The sequence below is a fragment of the Paroedura picta genome, chromosome 5 (genome assembly GCF_049243985.1).
Source record: "Paroedura picta isolate Pp20150507F chromosome 5, Ppicta_v3.0, whole genome shotgun sequence".
In the NCBI taxonomy this organism is placed as follows: Eukaryota; Metazoa; Chordata; class Lepidosauria; order Squamata; family Gekkonidae; genus Paroedura; species Paroedura picta.
The window spans coordinates 113208943-113226651 of record NC_135373.1 but is presented as its reverse complement, the minus strand read 5'-3'; the positions used below and the strand labels follow the sequence as shown (position 1 = coordinate 113226651).

The window sequence follows — 17709 nt, the reverse complement described above, 5'->3', positions numbered from 1 at the left end:
ACCTTGGGCTCCATACAGCTGCGGTTATGCCTGCCACAAGAGAATCTCTGCTCGACGCGCAGGGCCAGCTTGTGGAAACCTCTCCGCAGCCTTCCGGCTTCAAGCCCCTCCCCAGAATGGCTGCTCTGGTTTTTAATAGATGATCACCTACCGGCGAAAAAGGACAATCTGCTAAAAAGGACAGTCTGCTCTACTCCTCATCACCTTCTACTCTGTTTTAAAATGAGAACACAGAGCTGGCTGCAGAGATGTTTTGCTTTTGGGAAGGGCAGTTTCACAGGCTGCGAAAAAGAAGGGGAGACAAAACCCAACCCGAAATACGGCTGAGAACCTAAAAAAAAGGTCGAGAAAACGAAACGTGTGCTTTGTGCAAATGTACCATGTGTGTTTTATTTAAGGAGCTCAAATATATAAAAATAGTAAAAGCAATAAGCAGCAGGGAGTGACGCTTATATATTTTATTTATGTTTCGATTTTTAGCCCGCCACTCCCGGAGTGGCTCATGGCTGGTTACAGCAGATAAAAATTCCCAATAAAATACCCCTAAAAATGTACAGACAACAATATCCTATCCAATATCCGACATCCAAGACATATGCGGTGATATAAAAACAACTAAAATACCCCCCTAATTCCACCTCCGGGGGTGGGCATGGGGAAACAGATCTCAAGCTGCCCCTAGGATGGTCTAGGAGGGGGTCCAGATGTTCCTGGTGCGCTGGCCTCAAGCATAAACCTGGCGGAAGAGCTCTGTTTTACAGGCCCTATAGGTCTGGGTATATGTAACTAATGTACATGTGACCTATAGCAGTGGTCCCCAACCTTTTAATCACCCGGGACCGGTCAACGCTTGATAATTTTACTGAGGCCCAAGGGGGGGTAGTCTTTAGCCAAGGGATGTCACTGCCGCCTGAGCCCCTGCTCCGCTTGCTTTCCCGCCAGCGCCCCTGACTTCTCGCTGCCCGCTGGGGGGTGCTGCCAGCAGCAGCTGTGCAGTGTCATGTCAAGGGGGAGCCCCAGCCATGGCAGCCGCTGGGGAGCACCAAAGGTGAGCCGGCAGCAGAGTGGCAGGGCAGCCCCCAGGGCAGCAGCCGGGGAGGAGGACAAGGAGGAGCATGGACCAGTCCCGGTCCCCTGACAGGGGGTTGGGGACCACTGACCTATAGGAATAAGCATCACTCCCTGCATAGGGTGATCCTGGTGGGGATGAAAGCCTGTCTTCGGGGAAGATAGAGGTCCTCTGAATTCTGCCTTTTGGCTTGTGTTCTGCCTTGCACAGCGCGGCTGAACTTGAATGATGTGACGAAACAGCAGCGCCTGGACTTGCTCAATAACATTGCCACGGCCCTGGTCTTCTTTACGGTCATCTTCAACATCTTCATTACGGCCTTTGGGGTGCAGAAGACAGGGCTTTACCCGAGCCCATACGGTCGGAGAAACTACTGAGCCTAAGCAGTCAGGAGAACTGGGTAAGAAATCGGGGAGCACTAAAAAAACACATTGGGACCTCAGTTCGGTTCGGTTCTTTATTTAAACTGTCATAGACCAGAACAAAGAAGAAGAAGAGTTGGTTTTTATGCCCTGGTTTTCACCACCCAAAGGAGTCTCAAGGCGGCTTACAATCGCCTTCCTTTCCTCTCCCCATAACAGACACCCTGGGAGGTAGGTGGGGCGGAAAGAGTTCTCACAGAACAGCCCTGCGAGAACAGCTCTAAAAGGACTGTGTCTAGCTCGAGATACCCCAGCTAGCTGCACGTGGAGGAGCAGGGAATCAAACCCGGCTCACCAGATTAGAAGCCGCTGCTCTTAACCACTAGACCATGTTTAAAACACGGAACATAGAACAGATAAGATGGAGATAAAAGGGAAACAAGACCGTCTTCCATGGGACAAGTTAGCAGAAGCTACTGACTCTTGGAAGCCAGATGCTTGCAACATTGTCTGGGATGGCCATCCTCTTCCAATGAGGGATGCCCATGCAGTGGTGAGGGAGTAAGGAGACATCTGCCTAGCCAGGCAAATTGGCTTAATCCATGGGTAGTCAACCTGTGGTCCTCCAGATGTCCATGGACTACAATTCCCACGAGCCCCTGCCAGCAAATGCTGGCAGGGGATCATGGGAATTGTAGTCCATGGACATCTGGAGGACCACAGGTTGACTACCTCTGACCTAATTGACCCAGGTGATCGATGGAGTGGCAGATGTTGCAGCCACCTTGTCCTCACATCCTCACAAAATTGCTTAGTGGTAGCTGGAGATCTCCTGGGATCACACCTGATCTCCAGGTAACAGAGATCAGTTCCTTTTGAGGAAATGGCCATTTTGGTAGGTGGACTGCATGGCATTTGGTGGGGGCCAAGGACTTAATAACATCTCAGGTCTTGCAGGGGTCTGGCATCCCTACATACATAAATCACACAGAGAGTTTTCTGTCCTTTCTGGAACTTCGAAACAGCCTGTGGCAGACACGTCTCCTGCACCACAAGCTGGCCACCCATGGAGAACTGCCAACTGCCCCATTCCAAGGCTCACAGCGGGAGGATCCTGCTTTATGTGTTGATCAACTTGTGTAGGGAAAGACTGACTTTCTTGCATCATTTTGCTTTTGCAGACTGAGTGCACGGCGACCGACTGGGATATCTTTGGCAGCTTTGCTGACACTTTGATGGGACAGGGACCCTCCAGTGCTATGCCTGTTAGAAGCATGCAGGCGTGGTTCCAAACATCCTGCTTCTGTAATGCATCTGTGGTTCTGAAGAGGTGAAGAATTCACAAATGCCTGAAGGAACGCATTTTCAGAGCCTTGTCCATATGGACTGGCGTCTCTTCCCAGAAGAGCTTATCCACATGGGAGTCTCCCTACACTGGTGATGTGGGTGTGCTCATTCGTATATCGTTGAGTGCATATGCACAAAAACACTCTTTGCAATAAGATCCAGGTGGAATTCTGTACATGGGTTTCCTGGCAGCCTAAAAAAACCCCAACCCCTGACTTGCCATTTGTGCAAAAACTCAGAGGGTATTGGATCTCTTTTGAGCGGAACTACATTCCAGGGGCAAATGCATATTCCTAGACACATGCTTGCCACTGAACACATGTGCTGGGAGGGGAGGGAGGGGATCAGCCGGCAGAATAAATGTGCTTCACTCCCATTCTTCTGTGCAAATGGCCCCCTGAGTGGTTTTAGTTCACCCACTACGCATCTTCCGATCTCGGAGCTTGGCTGGGGGAAAATGAATTTAAAGATGAAAACAAGGAATTGGGCAAAGGGGAGTCGTTTGCAAAAGAACATCAGCAGCTGGTGGATGCATTAATCCCACCCAACGATCCTCCTTTGGAAATCCATCCTCTCCTGCACGTACACTATAGAGAAGGGGAAAGACAAGCTTGCAGGTGTTGAGTTTTTCTTATAACTTGTAATTTCACCCTCAGAGCTACAACGGGAAGGCTAAGTTAATTTTGCAAAAATCAAGCGGGTCACTGTGCTGCTCTGAAGTGGCACAATAAAATTAGAGTCCAAAAGCACCTTTAAGACCAACAAAGATTATTTGAATAAATTTATTCATACTTTGAATAAATATTTGTGGGTCTTAAACTTTAATTATGTTGCGCTACTTCAGACTTAAAGGTGCTATTGGACTCTTAATTTTGCAAAGAGAGGCAGTAGTGTGACTTGAGCCTTTGGTGGTGCATGTCTTCTGTGGCCAGCACTTAAAGGTAAAGGTAAAGGTAACCCCTGTGCAAGCACCGAGTCATGTCTGACCCTTGGGGTGACGCCCTCTAGCGTTTTCATGGCAGACTCAATACGGGGCGGTTTGCCAGTGCCTTCCCCAGTCATTACCGTTGACCCCCCAGCAAGCTGGGTGCTCATTTGACCGACCTCGGAAGGATGGAAGGCTGAGTCAACCTTGAGCCGGCTGCTGGGGTCGAACTCCCAGCCTCATGGGCAGATAGCTTTAGACAGCATTTCTGCTGCCTTAACACTCTGCGCCACAAGAGGCTCTTATGGCCAGCACTTACACCTGCTAAAACGGACTAAGTGCAGTCTCATGAGTGTTTATTGGACAGCTAGTAAACTGGGAAGTTGCCTCTAAGGATTGGCATCTCCCTAATTAAGTCCCAGTTGATTCCCAAAGAGTTCAGGGCCCTTAAGCCAAGGGGGAAGGGCAAGAAAAGACATGGTTTCCAAACAGCTGCCTTTACCCTAGCATTGATCTCTAAACCCGTCTGAAGCACCAAGGTTGAAATAGGAAACGTCACTGAAGACTTTTTCTCTTTCCTTCCCAATCTTGTCCTCTTTCCAAATCATTATTTAAAAAATATGACCAAGACAGTTCTTAACAACCTTCCTCAATGTACGAATAAATAACTATTTATTTTTTTCTTTGCTCCGTCAAATGCTTGGCAGGTTTGATGGCGCTGCTTGGTACTTGATTAATGGTGGCAGCAGAGATTAAAACGGCAGTGGCTGTACTGTTAAGATAAACTTTTGCATCCTGCAGACAAGCATGAAGCTGTTCGACTGGTAAGATGGGACATTAGATTAGCAATTCTGAAATGCACACCAGTGCACTACAAGGCCCCAGGCCTATTTTGCACACAATAGATAATGCACTTCAGAAGTAGACTTTCTTGTTCTGCACAGGAAAATCCAGCTGCCAAAGCACATTGAAAGTGCATTATCCTATGCGTGCGGAATGAGCTCCAGTGTTTTGGGCAACATCAGACAACAGGTCCACTGATCAATAACGGCACAGAGGGTCAGAGGTGCACATTGAGCTCCGCTATTAATAGTCCTTTTACCCTGTAATTTTTGACAAGGCAGTTCTGCACACCCAAAGGCCACGCACAGGATATGACCTTCGCAGTACGAGTTTTGTATCTTATCTTTCTACTACAGCTTTGTTGGAATGCGGACCAGGTAAAACATATATGTGGTGAAGAATAAATAACAGCTATAACCTTTACTAGCGTTCAAGACAAATAAATTGTTTCTCGTAACGCCACATATTTTAAGGCTGTACACATTAACTTCGTCTTAAGCACAACGTAATGATCCAGCAGCTTATTTTAAATATTTTTTGTTTACTCAATTTTATATTATTTTAAAAGGAGATGCTCATGGAGAACTGGGACATTCTTTGTGTATTCTAGGCATTATTTGCTTTCTGTTTTATTTATTAAAAGTATATTTTATCCAAAGGTGGGATTCAGTGTGTATGTTCAAATAGTCACTGCATGGAGAAAAGGGGATCTCGCAGAGAACCATTTTCCTCATTTTAGGTGCCAATTATACACGTCTTGATTTATTTTATATAATTAATTTAGACCCCACCTTTCATCCCAAGGGGGAACCAGAGCAGTCATCATTCTCTTCTCCATTTTATTCTCACAACATACCCCTGAGGTGGGTTAGGTTGAGAAGGTGGGACAGACCAAAGTCCCCTAAGAGAGCTTCCATGGCACGAGCGGGGATTCGAACTTGGACTTCCAGATGTCAGCAAGGGCAGGGAATGGTTCCTGTTGGCGGCAAAGGCAAGAACCCACAGTAATGGGGTTTAAATTACATGTAGAATGGTACCAGGTAGATACCAGAGGGGGAAAACTCACAGTCTGAGTAGTTCAGCAGTGGAATTGGCTGCCTAAGGAGGTAGTGAGCTCCCCCTCACTTGCAGTCTTCAAGCAGTAACTGGACAGATACTTCTCATGGATGCTTTAAGCTGATCCTGCATGGAGCAGGGGGTTGGACTACTAGAGCTCCTGTATGGCCCCTTCCAACTCTAGGATTCTATGACACACTTAATCACTACGCCACATTGGCTCTCAACATTCTTCTGATCCGGAAGTGAAGACACGACCAGAGAGCAGCTCTCTCATCAAATTTTATGGAAAGGGTTAGAGCAAGTGGAAAGAACCCTTGTATCCAACCATTTGGGTAGCTGGCAAGATGAGGTCCAAGGCCCTCCTCCTCCTCCCTTATTTCTTCAGGAGGAAGATGGGGAGCAGTTCCTCATATCCAAGTAGGTCCAATCCCTGCAGAAGAACTTTTGGGAGGTGCTGCTTACATTATGTATTTGGTTAGCATTTCGTTTTGACAAATACCCTTGTGTATGACAAAGTTAGCGTCTGTTCTGCTTGACATCAGGATTTCCATGGGGATTTCAGCCAAGCACAAGACGTTCTAGCACACGCAGATAGCAGCTCCTCAAATTTCTGATTGTGAACCACAGCCTATAGATAAGGGTTTATATTTTGACCAGTGAATGCACAACTCACTGTAGACATTCTCTTAGAGGAAGTTCACTGGGGAAGAATGTATGTATGATTAGTGCTACTGATAAAATTAAGCCAGGCCTGTTCCTGCAGTCGCAGAAGAAAACAAAATCAAGAATGGCCCAGAGAAGCTGCCAGTGTTAGTCCTGTCTGGTTGGTGTGGGAACGAACTCTTCCATCAGGGAAGAAAACGGTTTCCACTAAAATCTACAGAAAACATGCTTTTTTGACTTAAGGTTCTGGGCCCAGTGTATCTGAGGGATTGCCTCTCAGCTTACACCCCCCAAAGAGCTTTACGCTCCAACACTTCCAACTTTCTGGTGATCCCTGGCCCCAAGGAAGCTCGCTCGACCTCAACCAGGGCCAGAGCTTTCTCCATCCTGGCCCCACCTGGTGGAATGAGCTCCCAGAGATCAGGGCCCTGGTGGAACCTAAACAGTTCTTCAGGACCTGCAAAAGGAAGCTCTTTCACCAGGCATTTGGTTGAGGTCGACCTGAACCACCACTTCCCACGAGCCCTCCCTAAGCCTCCCTTCCTATGGCACCCACTATAGCTCCGCCCAACACACTGGGCTATCAGTAGGAGTTAATTTAATGTTCTCCATATTTTTCTACTGTTCTATGTTGCTTGTTATCACTTTATTATTCTTAATTTAAGTTATCTGTATTGTTTCTGTTTTATGTGAACTGCCCTGAGCCTTTGAGGAGGGTGGTATATAAACAGAATAAATAAGAAAGCATTGAATTAGGGTACTAGACTAATTAGGGTAGAGACGCATACACACAAGCAGGGAACCCACAAGGACTTGCCTAGGGCATCTCATCCCCCCCCCCCACCACTATTTCCTCTTTCCTTAAAACTAAGCCCTTATAACTTCTTTCCTGAGGGAGCATTTCTTTTTTTTAAAGGAACAGGTGCTGCTTCTATTATTTTGGGAGGTTGTAAGTCCTGATTTTTATTTTCAATTTCAGATTTTTGGGTTTTTGTTGTTGTTGCAAACCTAGGGATTTTCTCAGATTTCTGAAAAGATATGCTTCACTGTCCCATTGTCTAGATTAAAGTACCCACAGATAGGGCTATGTTGAGAATTAAAGATATTGATGGATTCGATGGTGGAATGAAGCAACAGTTCCGTTCTCCTGTTGCTACATGAGTTGCATCACTAGGAAAAGAAATACTTCTTGTTGTTCCACAAATAAGGTAATTATGTAATTTTTCAAGGCTGGAAGGTGGTGTTCCAAGAAGACGTAAACGCCCACAAAAAGATACTACATACACATTCTGCAAGGAACCTGTATTTGTAAACCAACTTGGGTGATTCTGCTCTGTCTTGAGAATGAAAAAGTCCTATGAATCATATTAAGGCACAAATTTCAGAGGAGCAGTACAGAACTTAAATAGACCAAGCACAGGTATTTACAATCTATAAATGTAAAACAGGTACTTCAAAGGTCACATGAACAACAACAGAAAACAAAAAACAAAGCATATGACAGATTCTTTCAACAGAGCCCTGTCATGTCTACCTCCTGCTTTGACTGGATTGCAAAATCCAACCCTGATTCCCACTTTTTAATATAGGGCTCTTATGAAATTAAAGAATCTTGCAACTGATCAACAAAGTTTTATTTCATAGGCCACGGCAGCAATCCTATGCACACTTACCTGGGAGAAAGTCCTATTGAACTCAGTGGCATTTATTTCTGAGTAGACCTGCTTAGGATCGTTTCCTAAATGTAGAGCAATTGTTCTGAGGCAGAAAAGGTCTACGTTCTTTTTTTAGATGATGCCCACGTATGTTTCGTGGAAGAAGGAAATACCCCTTCTAAGGAGGTGTGTGCCATTCACACCAAATCTGCTGTCCAATAAGTGAGCAATTCTAGTCAAATAGCTGACTGGATCAAACCTACTTAGATCTTTCAATTGCCTGAACATTGCAGCCTTTCCTGACGTAGTAAGATGACCAGGCTGTGACTTCTGTCAGCACACTTCTGAATCTGGTGAGACTGCATAGAAACCTAGGCTTGAATTATTGTTTGATAGGCTGCAAGAGGCAATGGCAGGCCCCCACACCTCTGCCCACCAGGTAGAAGAAGGTGAGCATTGGAGTCTTAAGACCACTCTTTCTACTGCAAATGCCCTTGTGCACGCCACCCGCACAAAAACTCCAAAATGCGTTTTGTGGTGGTGATGAATCCACATATAAGCTAAACCCCTGTGAATCTCCCCAAGACGCATCATGAGTTGAATGCACAGAGCGCTAATTCATAAAATGAGATGCTTAAACTCAGGGAGGGTTGAAAGGTCGTGTTATAGGAGTAAAACGTCTGTTTATTTGGCCAAATCAGAGGAGCCTTTCAGAGATCTCTGTGGCGCTACGATTTGCTAGCGAAGGCTCCCTTCTGAACGGGTGTGTGTGAGTTTTTGCCTTCGTGGATTTCGAAACATGGACCCTCAGGGGCTACATAGCAGCCTCTTTGTCGGGCTGGCTGTTGAGCTGACCAAGGGGAATCAAACCCCGTAGCTCTGGATAGAGGTTTCACTGTTAGCCCTCGCACAAAAAGAAATCTCACAGGTTTAGTATCAGGAGCCGCCTAACTTCATGCTGCCCAAAATGACCTGCAACAAGTTCCCCAAGGTCTCCTGAAGAGATTTCCTGTTCCAGTTGTGCTACCTGAGAGCTAAGGTTACCATCTCTGAATTGGGAACTACCTGAAGATTTGGGAGTGGGGATTGAAGACGGGATGGACCTCCGAGGGGTATAGTCCACCCACCAAACCAGTAATTTTCTCCAGGGGAACTGATCTCTGTAACTCGGAGAACAGCTGGAATTCTGGGAGATCTCCAGGTGCCACCTTGAGGATGGCAACCCTACGGATTGGACCTATGATCTTAGAGAAGAGGGAACAGGAGCTGGTTGCTTGCTACTCAAAGGAGCCCCAAAGCGGCTTATAAACACCCTTCCCTTCCTCTCCTTATAACAGACACCCTGTGAGGTAGGTAGAGCTGAGAGAGCTCGAAGAGAACTGCTCCGCAGGAACAGTTCTAAGAGAACTGTGACTAGCCCAATGTCACCTAGCTGGCTGCGTGTGGAGGAGTGGGGAATTGAACCTGGTTCTTCAGATTAGATCCCGCTGCTCTCAACCGCTACACCATGCTGGTTCTTAAACGTGTAAAATGTGTCTGTCAGAGGACTGGAGATGCAAAACTCGAGACATGTGTCCTGTCTATTTTAAAGCACACTTCCTGGCAGGCAACAACCAACATCAGTGGATATATATACTTAAATAAATTAACATATGATACAAGGAGCATTTTCCACTGAGAAAACAACAAACAGTAAATGTACCAGTACTTCTTTGCTACTATAACGTTCTGCATTTCTAATAGACATGAGCAGCTTATGTGTGTCTTACACAGAAGAAACACACAGATCTTTGGAGCTGTTTACAGAGCTTATTTTACCCCTAATTCATGTTCTGGAGCCACAGCTCCAGCATCTGTCTTTCACCTGAAATATCTGCCCAGCAATGCACGAAAGCTGTAAAAGCTGAGGTGCTTGCTTCTATTTTTTAAATGTGCCCAACCTTGTGATGACACTTGGAAGGAGATCGATTGAGAGCTGCCACCATCACTGGGTAAGGAAACAGGGTGATGGGACCTGATTCTGCACAGCAGAACCCAGATCCTCCCCCCCACACACAATGCTTGTCCAAGGACAAGGGAATATACATGAACTCTCTCCTACCCACATTATGTGGGTAAGGGAAGAACTGGGCCAAACTTATTTCCTTGGAGTGATTTTTGTTAGCCTTGTGAACATAATGGGATTTTAAAAAGCACTGAAAAGTCAGCAGCCTTTGCTAGGTAAAGCCTAACCAGCAGATCTGAGCAAATACCAGGACCCAGCGTAACAGAAATGGTGTTTCTGCGTTTCAACTTGAGGAGGACACCTTAAATGCTCTTGATGCTGTGCTGGGTGGTAGCTATTTTGGGCTATTGTTTATGCTACAAAAATGTTGGTGTAAAGGCAAGTTTTGAAGGCATAAAAGGTTGGGAATTTGTGCTTTAGAGCAGGGGTAGTCAAACCTGTGGTCCTCCAAATGTCGATAGACTACAATTCCCATGAGCCCCTGCCAGCAAACGCTGGCAGGGGCTCATGGGAATTGTAGTCCATCGACATCTGGAGGACCACAGGTTGACTACCCCTGCTTTAGAGCCAGAAACATGCCACTTCCCACTGTGATCTGGCCTCTGTATAAATCTGCGTAGGTCCCTTCAGCTAAACTTCCTGTCTCAGAAAACAAACCCTGACACACAATCCTACCTACTGGTACGACCCATTTCTTCAATGGTTTGTTTCCCAGAAGTGTGCATCGTACCAACCATGTGCCCAAAAAGCTCACATCCAGTAGCACAAAGGAAGGTTTCTCCCACGGCCCTCCCACAATGCCACAGAGACAGCAACTCTTTTTCTTGCATCAGTGGAGGAACACACATCCCTCATGCATCATCACTTCCGGAACACAACAGCAAAACCATAACTTATTAAATAAATCTCCCGGCTGCCACACCCCAAACTACCTTCAAGAAAGAGCGGGGGGTCTCGTAATGAGCGAACGGATGACTCTCTCCTTCACAAGGAGTCTTAGCATATGAAATAAATAAAATATTCCTGTTTTCCTATGTTCCCTAAGTCACATGTCATATGATTGTCAGGATCGGCACAGTTCTTTCCCTAGAACCAATGACGGCGCTGGCGAGGTTTTGACCCCACTTGAGACGAGTTCACTCACGAGTTCACGTAGCCCAAGAGAGATGCAGGCAGGAAGTCAAAAGGCACCTTCGATTCAACATAAGGCCCAAGTTTTTTTTCTGGTTTTGCTACACCTGAGTAAAGCACCACTTGCTTAGACTGAGGAGAGGAGCCCACCAACTCCTCAGTGTGTCCCAGCTGGGCTGGTGCGTACACAAACTGCATCAGAGAATTTGGTCCAAAGGCATGATGGGATTTCAGAATGCTTCTATTCAAGTATCTCAAGAGAAAAAAAGGAAAAGGAGCAGCTGCGTCCTCTTATAACACACCGTGAAAGGCGCTGCAGTTCCTCTGACTCCATCAGCTGAGTCTCTGAAGTCCTTCTGGTCATAGAAGACCCGCCCTCCAATTATCAGAGGCCCTCTAGGACACCCTGAGCCAGACCAGGAACTTTATGGTTTGGAGAATTCCTGTAAGCCACTTTAAATCACTAATTTTGCACTGCTGCTTTTGCATTTTTGTTTCGAAGTCATAAAACCTGATAAGGCCACTGAAGGATTCTTTAGGTGGGGGGGGGGAATGCTCTGCGTTGTGTCTCCTTTCCTTGCATGAACTGCTGGTGAAAAAAGGCATCGCTCACTTCCAAAAGCCGCTCTCCGGCCTGTGTGTGCTCCATGCGGGCTCCTTTTCTTCTGACCGCCCCCAACCCCTGCCTGGAGAAGAGCTCCCCATCCCGTGGCTGTGTCTTCTTTTTTTTCATGACCCATCCAGGTGTAAACAAGCTGGACTTGAGGGGCGATTTCCGCTGGGAAGAGGAGAACGTGAGCTTGGGGGACAGGCCTGGATAAAGTGCGTGCTGAGGTTCAGGAGGGCAAATGGTGTCACTTCTTCAGCTGACGCCGGTTCCACATGCCCCGCTTGGAGTGAAAGTGGTGGAAGAAATTCCTGAGGGAGAGCCGCTCCACCTCCAGGCCGGCCTGGAAGATCCTGAGGGACGAGAGGGAGAGTTCAACAGGTTAGTTGCAACCCGGGCGCTTAGAACCAAGAGACCCGTTTCTAAGGCACTTTCAGGATGAGAGGTGTCTCGCACTTAGGATCTCTCTCCTCATGGTGCTGCAGGAAAAGGGAAATTTATTTATTTATTTAGATTTATATACCGCCCTCCCCAAAGGCTCAGGGGACAAATGCTGCCTGGGACAAATTCCTCCCTTCCACAGCATTCTGGGAACCAACCACAAGCGGCACTTGAACGGGGTCTTGCATTTCCCTGTCATTAAAATTAAACTTTGTGGGTCTTAAATGTGCCACTGGACTCTATCATAGTTCAGATATAAAACCGTTACTAGTTCCAATGCATAGTTGATTATTGTTTGGAACTCCTCTGCTTTCTGTCCTGCAATAATGATACTTATAAGTGGTGTAGTTTGGATGAAGAAGCACCCCCCCCCCAAGTATGATTCGCTCTATGGAATGTTGAGAATCACAGCTACAAAGTTATAGAATCATAGAATCATAGAGTTGGAAGGGGCCACACAGGCCATCTAGTCCAACCCCCTGCTCAACGCAGGATCAGCCCAAAGCATCCTAAAGCATCCAAGAAAAGTGTGTATCCAACCTTTGCTTGAAGACTGCCAGTGAGGGGGAGCGCACCACCTCCTTAGGCAGCCTATTCCATTGCTGGACTACTCTGACTGTGAAAAAAAATTTTTTTTATATGCACATGTGATACTTATAATTTATAAGTACTTATAAAATATAATGTACATGTGATTCTTTATAGGTTCCTCCCCATATTTATATTTTCAGTCGCTCAGGCCACCCTTTATGAAGAATGTGAGCCTTTCTTCTCCCATCTACTGGAACAGCTCAATATGCTGTTTTGTCTCTTGGGGCCCCACAGCACTGCCACCAAGGGATTTAACCCCCAAAGCACCAAATAATTTAGAATTACAATCAAACTGCATTCTAATAGAACCCTAAATGATCTTGCACCCCAATCCTTTCCTTTTGCCATTACACTTATAAATTATACACTAAATTATAATGGCTGATTGAATGAAATCCAAGAAGAAGAAAAAAAGAAGAGGAGGAAGAGGAGGAGTTGTTGTTTTTTATATACTGCTTTATACTATCTGAAGAAGTCTCAAAAGTGGCTTACAATCACCTTCCCTTCTGCTACCCACAAAAGACACCCTGTGGTGCAGGTGAGACTGAGAGAGCCCTGAGGGAAACTGCCATGTGAGAACAGTTCTAGCAGGACAGCCCAAGATCATCCCACTGGCTGCATATGGAGGAGTGAAGCATCAAAGCTGACTCACCGGATTATAAGCCACAGCTTTTAACCACAACACCACACCAGCACTCTGTACAAATTATTTATTTGTACAAATGAAGAATAACAATGAACTATCAAAAGGGCTCTCTGATAACAATGAGAAAAGCTGCTTGCATTCTTTCCCCTCGCGTTTTCATTCTCCTCTCCACAAGCCCAGTGTTAGCTGAACAACTCCAAACAACTCCAACTCATTGAAGCCAAAAAATAATGCATCCCACGGGTTAGGAAAGGCACTGCCAAATCTAAAAGAAGGCCTGCATGATTAACAATGCAGGTCTAAAGGTAAAGGTAAAGGTATTCCCTATGCAAGCACTGGGTTATGTCTGACTCTTGGGGTGACGCCCTCTAGCGTTTTCATGGCAGACTCAATACGGGGTGGTTTGCCAGTGCCTTCCCCAGTCATTACCGTTTACCCCCCAGCAAGCTGGGTACTCATTTTACCGACCTCGGAAGGATGGAAGGCTGAGTTGACCTTGAGCCGGCTGCTGGGATTGAACTCCCAGCCTCATGGGCAAAGCTTTCAGACTGCATGACTGCTGCCTTACTACTCTGCGCCACAAGAGGCTTTTGTCATATTTAGAGGTATGTAAAAGTTATAAACACATTAGTTTTGTAAAAAGTACATTGGAAGTATTCTCAGTACTACAGGCTCTTGTGCCCTATGCTATTTTAGCACATGTATCTTAATTTTCATTATCTAGTTAGAGAGAGAGCTAAATTTTCATTCATCAAACTCCCAGCCTCATGGTCAGAGCTTCAGACAGCATTTCTGCTGCCTTAACACCCTGCGCCACAAGAGGCTCTAATGCAGGTCTAGGAAGCTATAAAAAGTAAAGAGGCTTCTTTTAAAAAATGGAAGGTCATTGCCAGATAACATCCCTGACTATTCATCCAACCACACCACACGGCCACAAACTCTTCCCAACAAACAACCCTAATATGTTATAGTATTTCTCTGCAGGATTTCCCCCACAATTGTGTGCTTAAGGATCGGCACAGTTGGTCCTAATCATATGGCGGTAAACCCGTAACCATTATGGCAGCACTATGGGATGAACCCATATAAAAATGACCCCGCAGACAGTGCTGCTGAGTAGGGTTGGGCCGAAGCGCCCATCCCTACTGCCGAGTTAACAAAAGCATGGTAACTTCAATGTGAGGCACATGAAGATGGACTTGGAATTCAGCTTAATTAGCAATGAGGCAGTCAAGCAAAGCGAGGTGTTTCCTTGCTCATTTATAAGAGGACTGTTTCAAGAAAACAGAACCTGAACGTGAAGCCAGTTTGATGTCGTGGTTAGGAGTGCGGACTTCTAATCTGGCATGCTGGGTTCGATTCTGCACTCCCCCACATGCAGCCAGGTGAGTGACCTTGGGCTCACCACAGCACTGATAAAGCTGTTCTGACTGAGCAGTGATATCAGCGCTCTCTCAGCCTCACCCACCTCACAGGGTGTCTGTTGTGGGGAGAGGAATGGGAAGGCGACTGTAAGCCGCTTTGAGCCTCCTTCGGGTAGGGAAAAGCGGCATATAAGAACCAACTCTTCTTCTTAAGTAATATCAGGGCTCTCTCAGCCTCACCCACCTCACAGGGTGTCTGTTGTGGGGAGAGGAATGGGAAGGCGACTGTAAGCCGCTTTGAGCCTCCTTCGGGTAGGGAAAAGCAGTATATAAGAACCAACTCTTCTTCTTCTTCTAATAGGACAAACAAACTCTCTTCTTACAGGTCCATTTGGGCTTACTCAGAGCGGAACTACTGAGCCTGCTCACAGAGACAGCCTCAGGCACCTACTGACCTGTCCAGAAGCTCCCAGTCCTCTCCTCCCCATCGTTCCCGAAACTCTCTGGTGTTCATGCCTCCAATACGGACCAGGTCAGACTTGTAGATCCCTAGGAGACCGAAGCCATTCACCTCCCAGTAGCCTGTGGAAACAAATCCCCAAAGCATTAACCGTGACTGAGTTCATTATGACTAACGAGTAACACTCTAATAGCAATTGGTGCCACTTAATTGTTTACAGAGATTTGTGTGCCTGATTAAGCAGCAAAAGAACTGGAGAAAGTATATCTCCTCAGAAAAATCCTCAACCTGGTGGCACTGGGTTTACTTCAGAACTGTTCAGGCTAGGAAATAATATGGTGAAAGGAGAGGACAAGGAAGCAGGTGCTCTTATTTATTTATGGCATGGCATGTGCAGGGTAGCCGGGAGATCCAAGGACTGTCTGGCATCCAGGCAAAGGACGTTCAGGGGTCGTTTGTTACCATCTACCTCTGAATTGAGATTCCTAGTATTCCTTGGAGGAACTCCATCCAAATCCTTGGAGGTTTTCTCTCTGAATACTAGCTAGGGTTGGCCCTACTTAGCTTCCAAGATCTGACAGGCAGGCAGTCCAAAAACATCAAAGATACCATGGACAGAGTGAGTCAGTTATGAAAAGAAGTAGACCTCCTAATCCCAGCTCTGCAGAAGCAAACTCTAAAAGCAGAAGTTCATCATCTGTTCCACATAATAAGTTTCTGGTAAGGCCTTGGAGGAGGAATGTGTCTGATGGCTTAAGTGCCACTCAGTGCTTAACATCCACTCAGAGCAGCTGTCCCGCCCCGAGTGTCTCCTCCTCCAACCGGCTTGCTTGTCTGTCCAGCAGCCAGCCAATCGCCTTCCATCCCCCACCCCTGACCACCCCCTCCTCCTTGCACTTCCCTCCGAGGCTTGGAGGCTCCAGATCCCTATTGCGTGAGAGCTGCCCCTGCCGGTGAGTTCCCTGCCCAGGGGCCTCCAACCTGCCACCTTTCCCGGTCCCAGTCTAGCACCCGTTGTAATTCCTGAATGCAACAGGCTTGGCCCCTAGTATCTGCTATAATGAAGATCTTCCTAGCTCTGTCTGGTGCAAGAAATTGCTATTTCAACAGACTGCACAATAGTGAGCAAAGGACTTAATTCCATCCGTTTTTGTTGTAGCTCTGCAAAATTCTACAGCCCAGTGCTCGGATACCATTGTCGAATTTGGGCGAAAATACAGCCCAGGGGAAACTCAGTTCACGATTCCTTACCATCAGGCTGTTGTGGGGAAGCACCACACTGCAGCCTCATAACCATGGGCGCAAAGGCCATTTTCCCCTCCACGCAATGCTTGCGTATGGAGTCGATGATCCCTGCAGGGAAGTGGATGTGGAGGTCACACAGGAAAATGATGCTATGTGAATCCTGCAAGCAGAGAGACACACCAGTTAGACTCTTACAGCACACCGTACTGAGGGGAGCATGCATAAGAGGACTTAAGAGGAGTGCCCTGTCATTTTGGACTCCGCAGTTTAGCCTGATAGGAGCTGGACACGGAACAATAAAATTCAGAGACGTGATGCATAGCGTTCCAGCCGTTTGAAGACTGGATTATCCATATTTAAGATATGCCTGGTCGTTAGCGGTCCAGTTTTCCCTGGAACGCTTTCAGGAAAAAATAGGCCATTATCTCTGAGGGAACTCTTTCCAACTTGTGTAAATTAGGAAGTTTAACTCAAATGATTTATCGAAATCTACCATGCCTGTAGTTTAACCCATTACCTTTTGTCCCCTCTGAACAAGCTCCCAGCTGATGTCCCCAATAGAAGTATATTATGAGAAATAACAATGCTAATCGATTGAGGGGAATCCATGTCTTGGTAAGACAATAACATGAAGGATCTAATGTCCACAGGCTAAAATACTGTCACTCAGTTTCAAGATTAAAGGAAGCAATGAACGTGAAACGTAGAGCTTTAAGACAAAAGGCTGACTTTGAACATAAGATTACAAAGCTAAAAGATCATTTATTCCAGTGAAATATATAAGTGACTTCTTAAATTTGAAACAGAAGAACAAGTGGGGAAAAATGCATGATTAAATGGATGCAGAATTTACATGCAGAAGATTCTCGGGTTCAATCCCCAACAGCTCCAGTTGAAAGGATCAGGCAGTAGTAGGTGAAGCGAAAGACCCTGGAGAGCTGCTGCCAGCCTGAGTAGGCCATACTGACCCTGATGGCCCAGAGGTCTGATTCAGTATATGGCAGCTTGATTTGTGAGCTGTGAGATGCACCAGCCTGGCAGTGGCACCAATAGGGTGAGGGATGGCCCCTCCTCATGAGTTTTGCTGGTCCCTAAAGGTAAAGGTATCCCCTGTGCAAACACCGAGTCATGTCTGACCCTTGGGGTGATGCCCTCTAGCGTTTTCTTGGCGGACTCAATGCAGGGTGGCTTTGCCAGTGCCTTCCGCAGTCATTACCTTTTACCCTCCAGCAGGCTGGGTACTCATTTTACCAACCTCGGAAGGATGGAAGGCTGAGTCAACCTTGAGCCGGCTGC

At 46.5% G+C, this 17709-nt stretch overlaps 2 protein-coding genes across 3 annotated transcripts in view; one reads left to right on the top strand and one right to left on the bottom strand.

Moving 5' to 3' along the window:
• NINJ2 (ninjurin 2) overlaps positions 1-5201 on the top strand; it is a 66380-nt gene extending 61179 nt beyond the window's left edge. Inside the window, exons 3-4 of the mRNA XM_077339994.1 lie at positions 1280-1469; positions 2613-5201. Of these exons, the coding sequence (XP_077196109.1) occupies positions 1280-1446 (167 nt within the window). The 3' untranslated portion in view covers positions 1447-1469; positions 2613-5201. The remainder of the gene's footprint in view (positions 1-1279; positions 1470-2612) is intronic.
• A 2354-nt stretch (positions 5202-7555) lies between these two features.
• B4GALNT3 (beta-1,4-N-acetyl-galactosaminyltransferase 3) overlaps positions 7556-17709 on the bottom strand; it is a 98660-nt gene continuing 88506 nt past the window's right edge. The window contains exons 18-21 of one of the 2 annotated variants that reach the window (XR_013231415.1): positions 16420-16573; positions 15164-15290; positions 10483-12019; positions 7556-10365 (exon numbers count right to left, since the gene is read on the bottom strand). Coding sequence is in view for 1 of the 2 variants with exons in the window: in XM_077339993.1 (XP_077196108.1) it covers positions 11914-12019; positions 15164-15290; positions 16420-16573 (387 nt within the window). In the remaining variant the exon portion in view is untranslated. Of the gene's footprint in view, positions 12020-15163; positions 15291-16419; positions 16574-17709 lie in introns of both variants that reach the window. The other variant, XM_077339993.1, reaches the window with a different exon arrangement.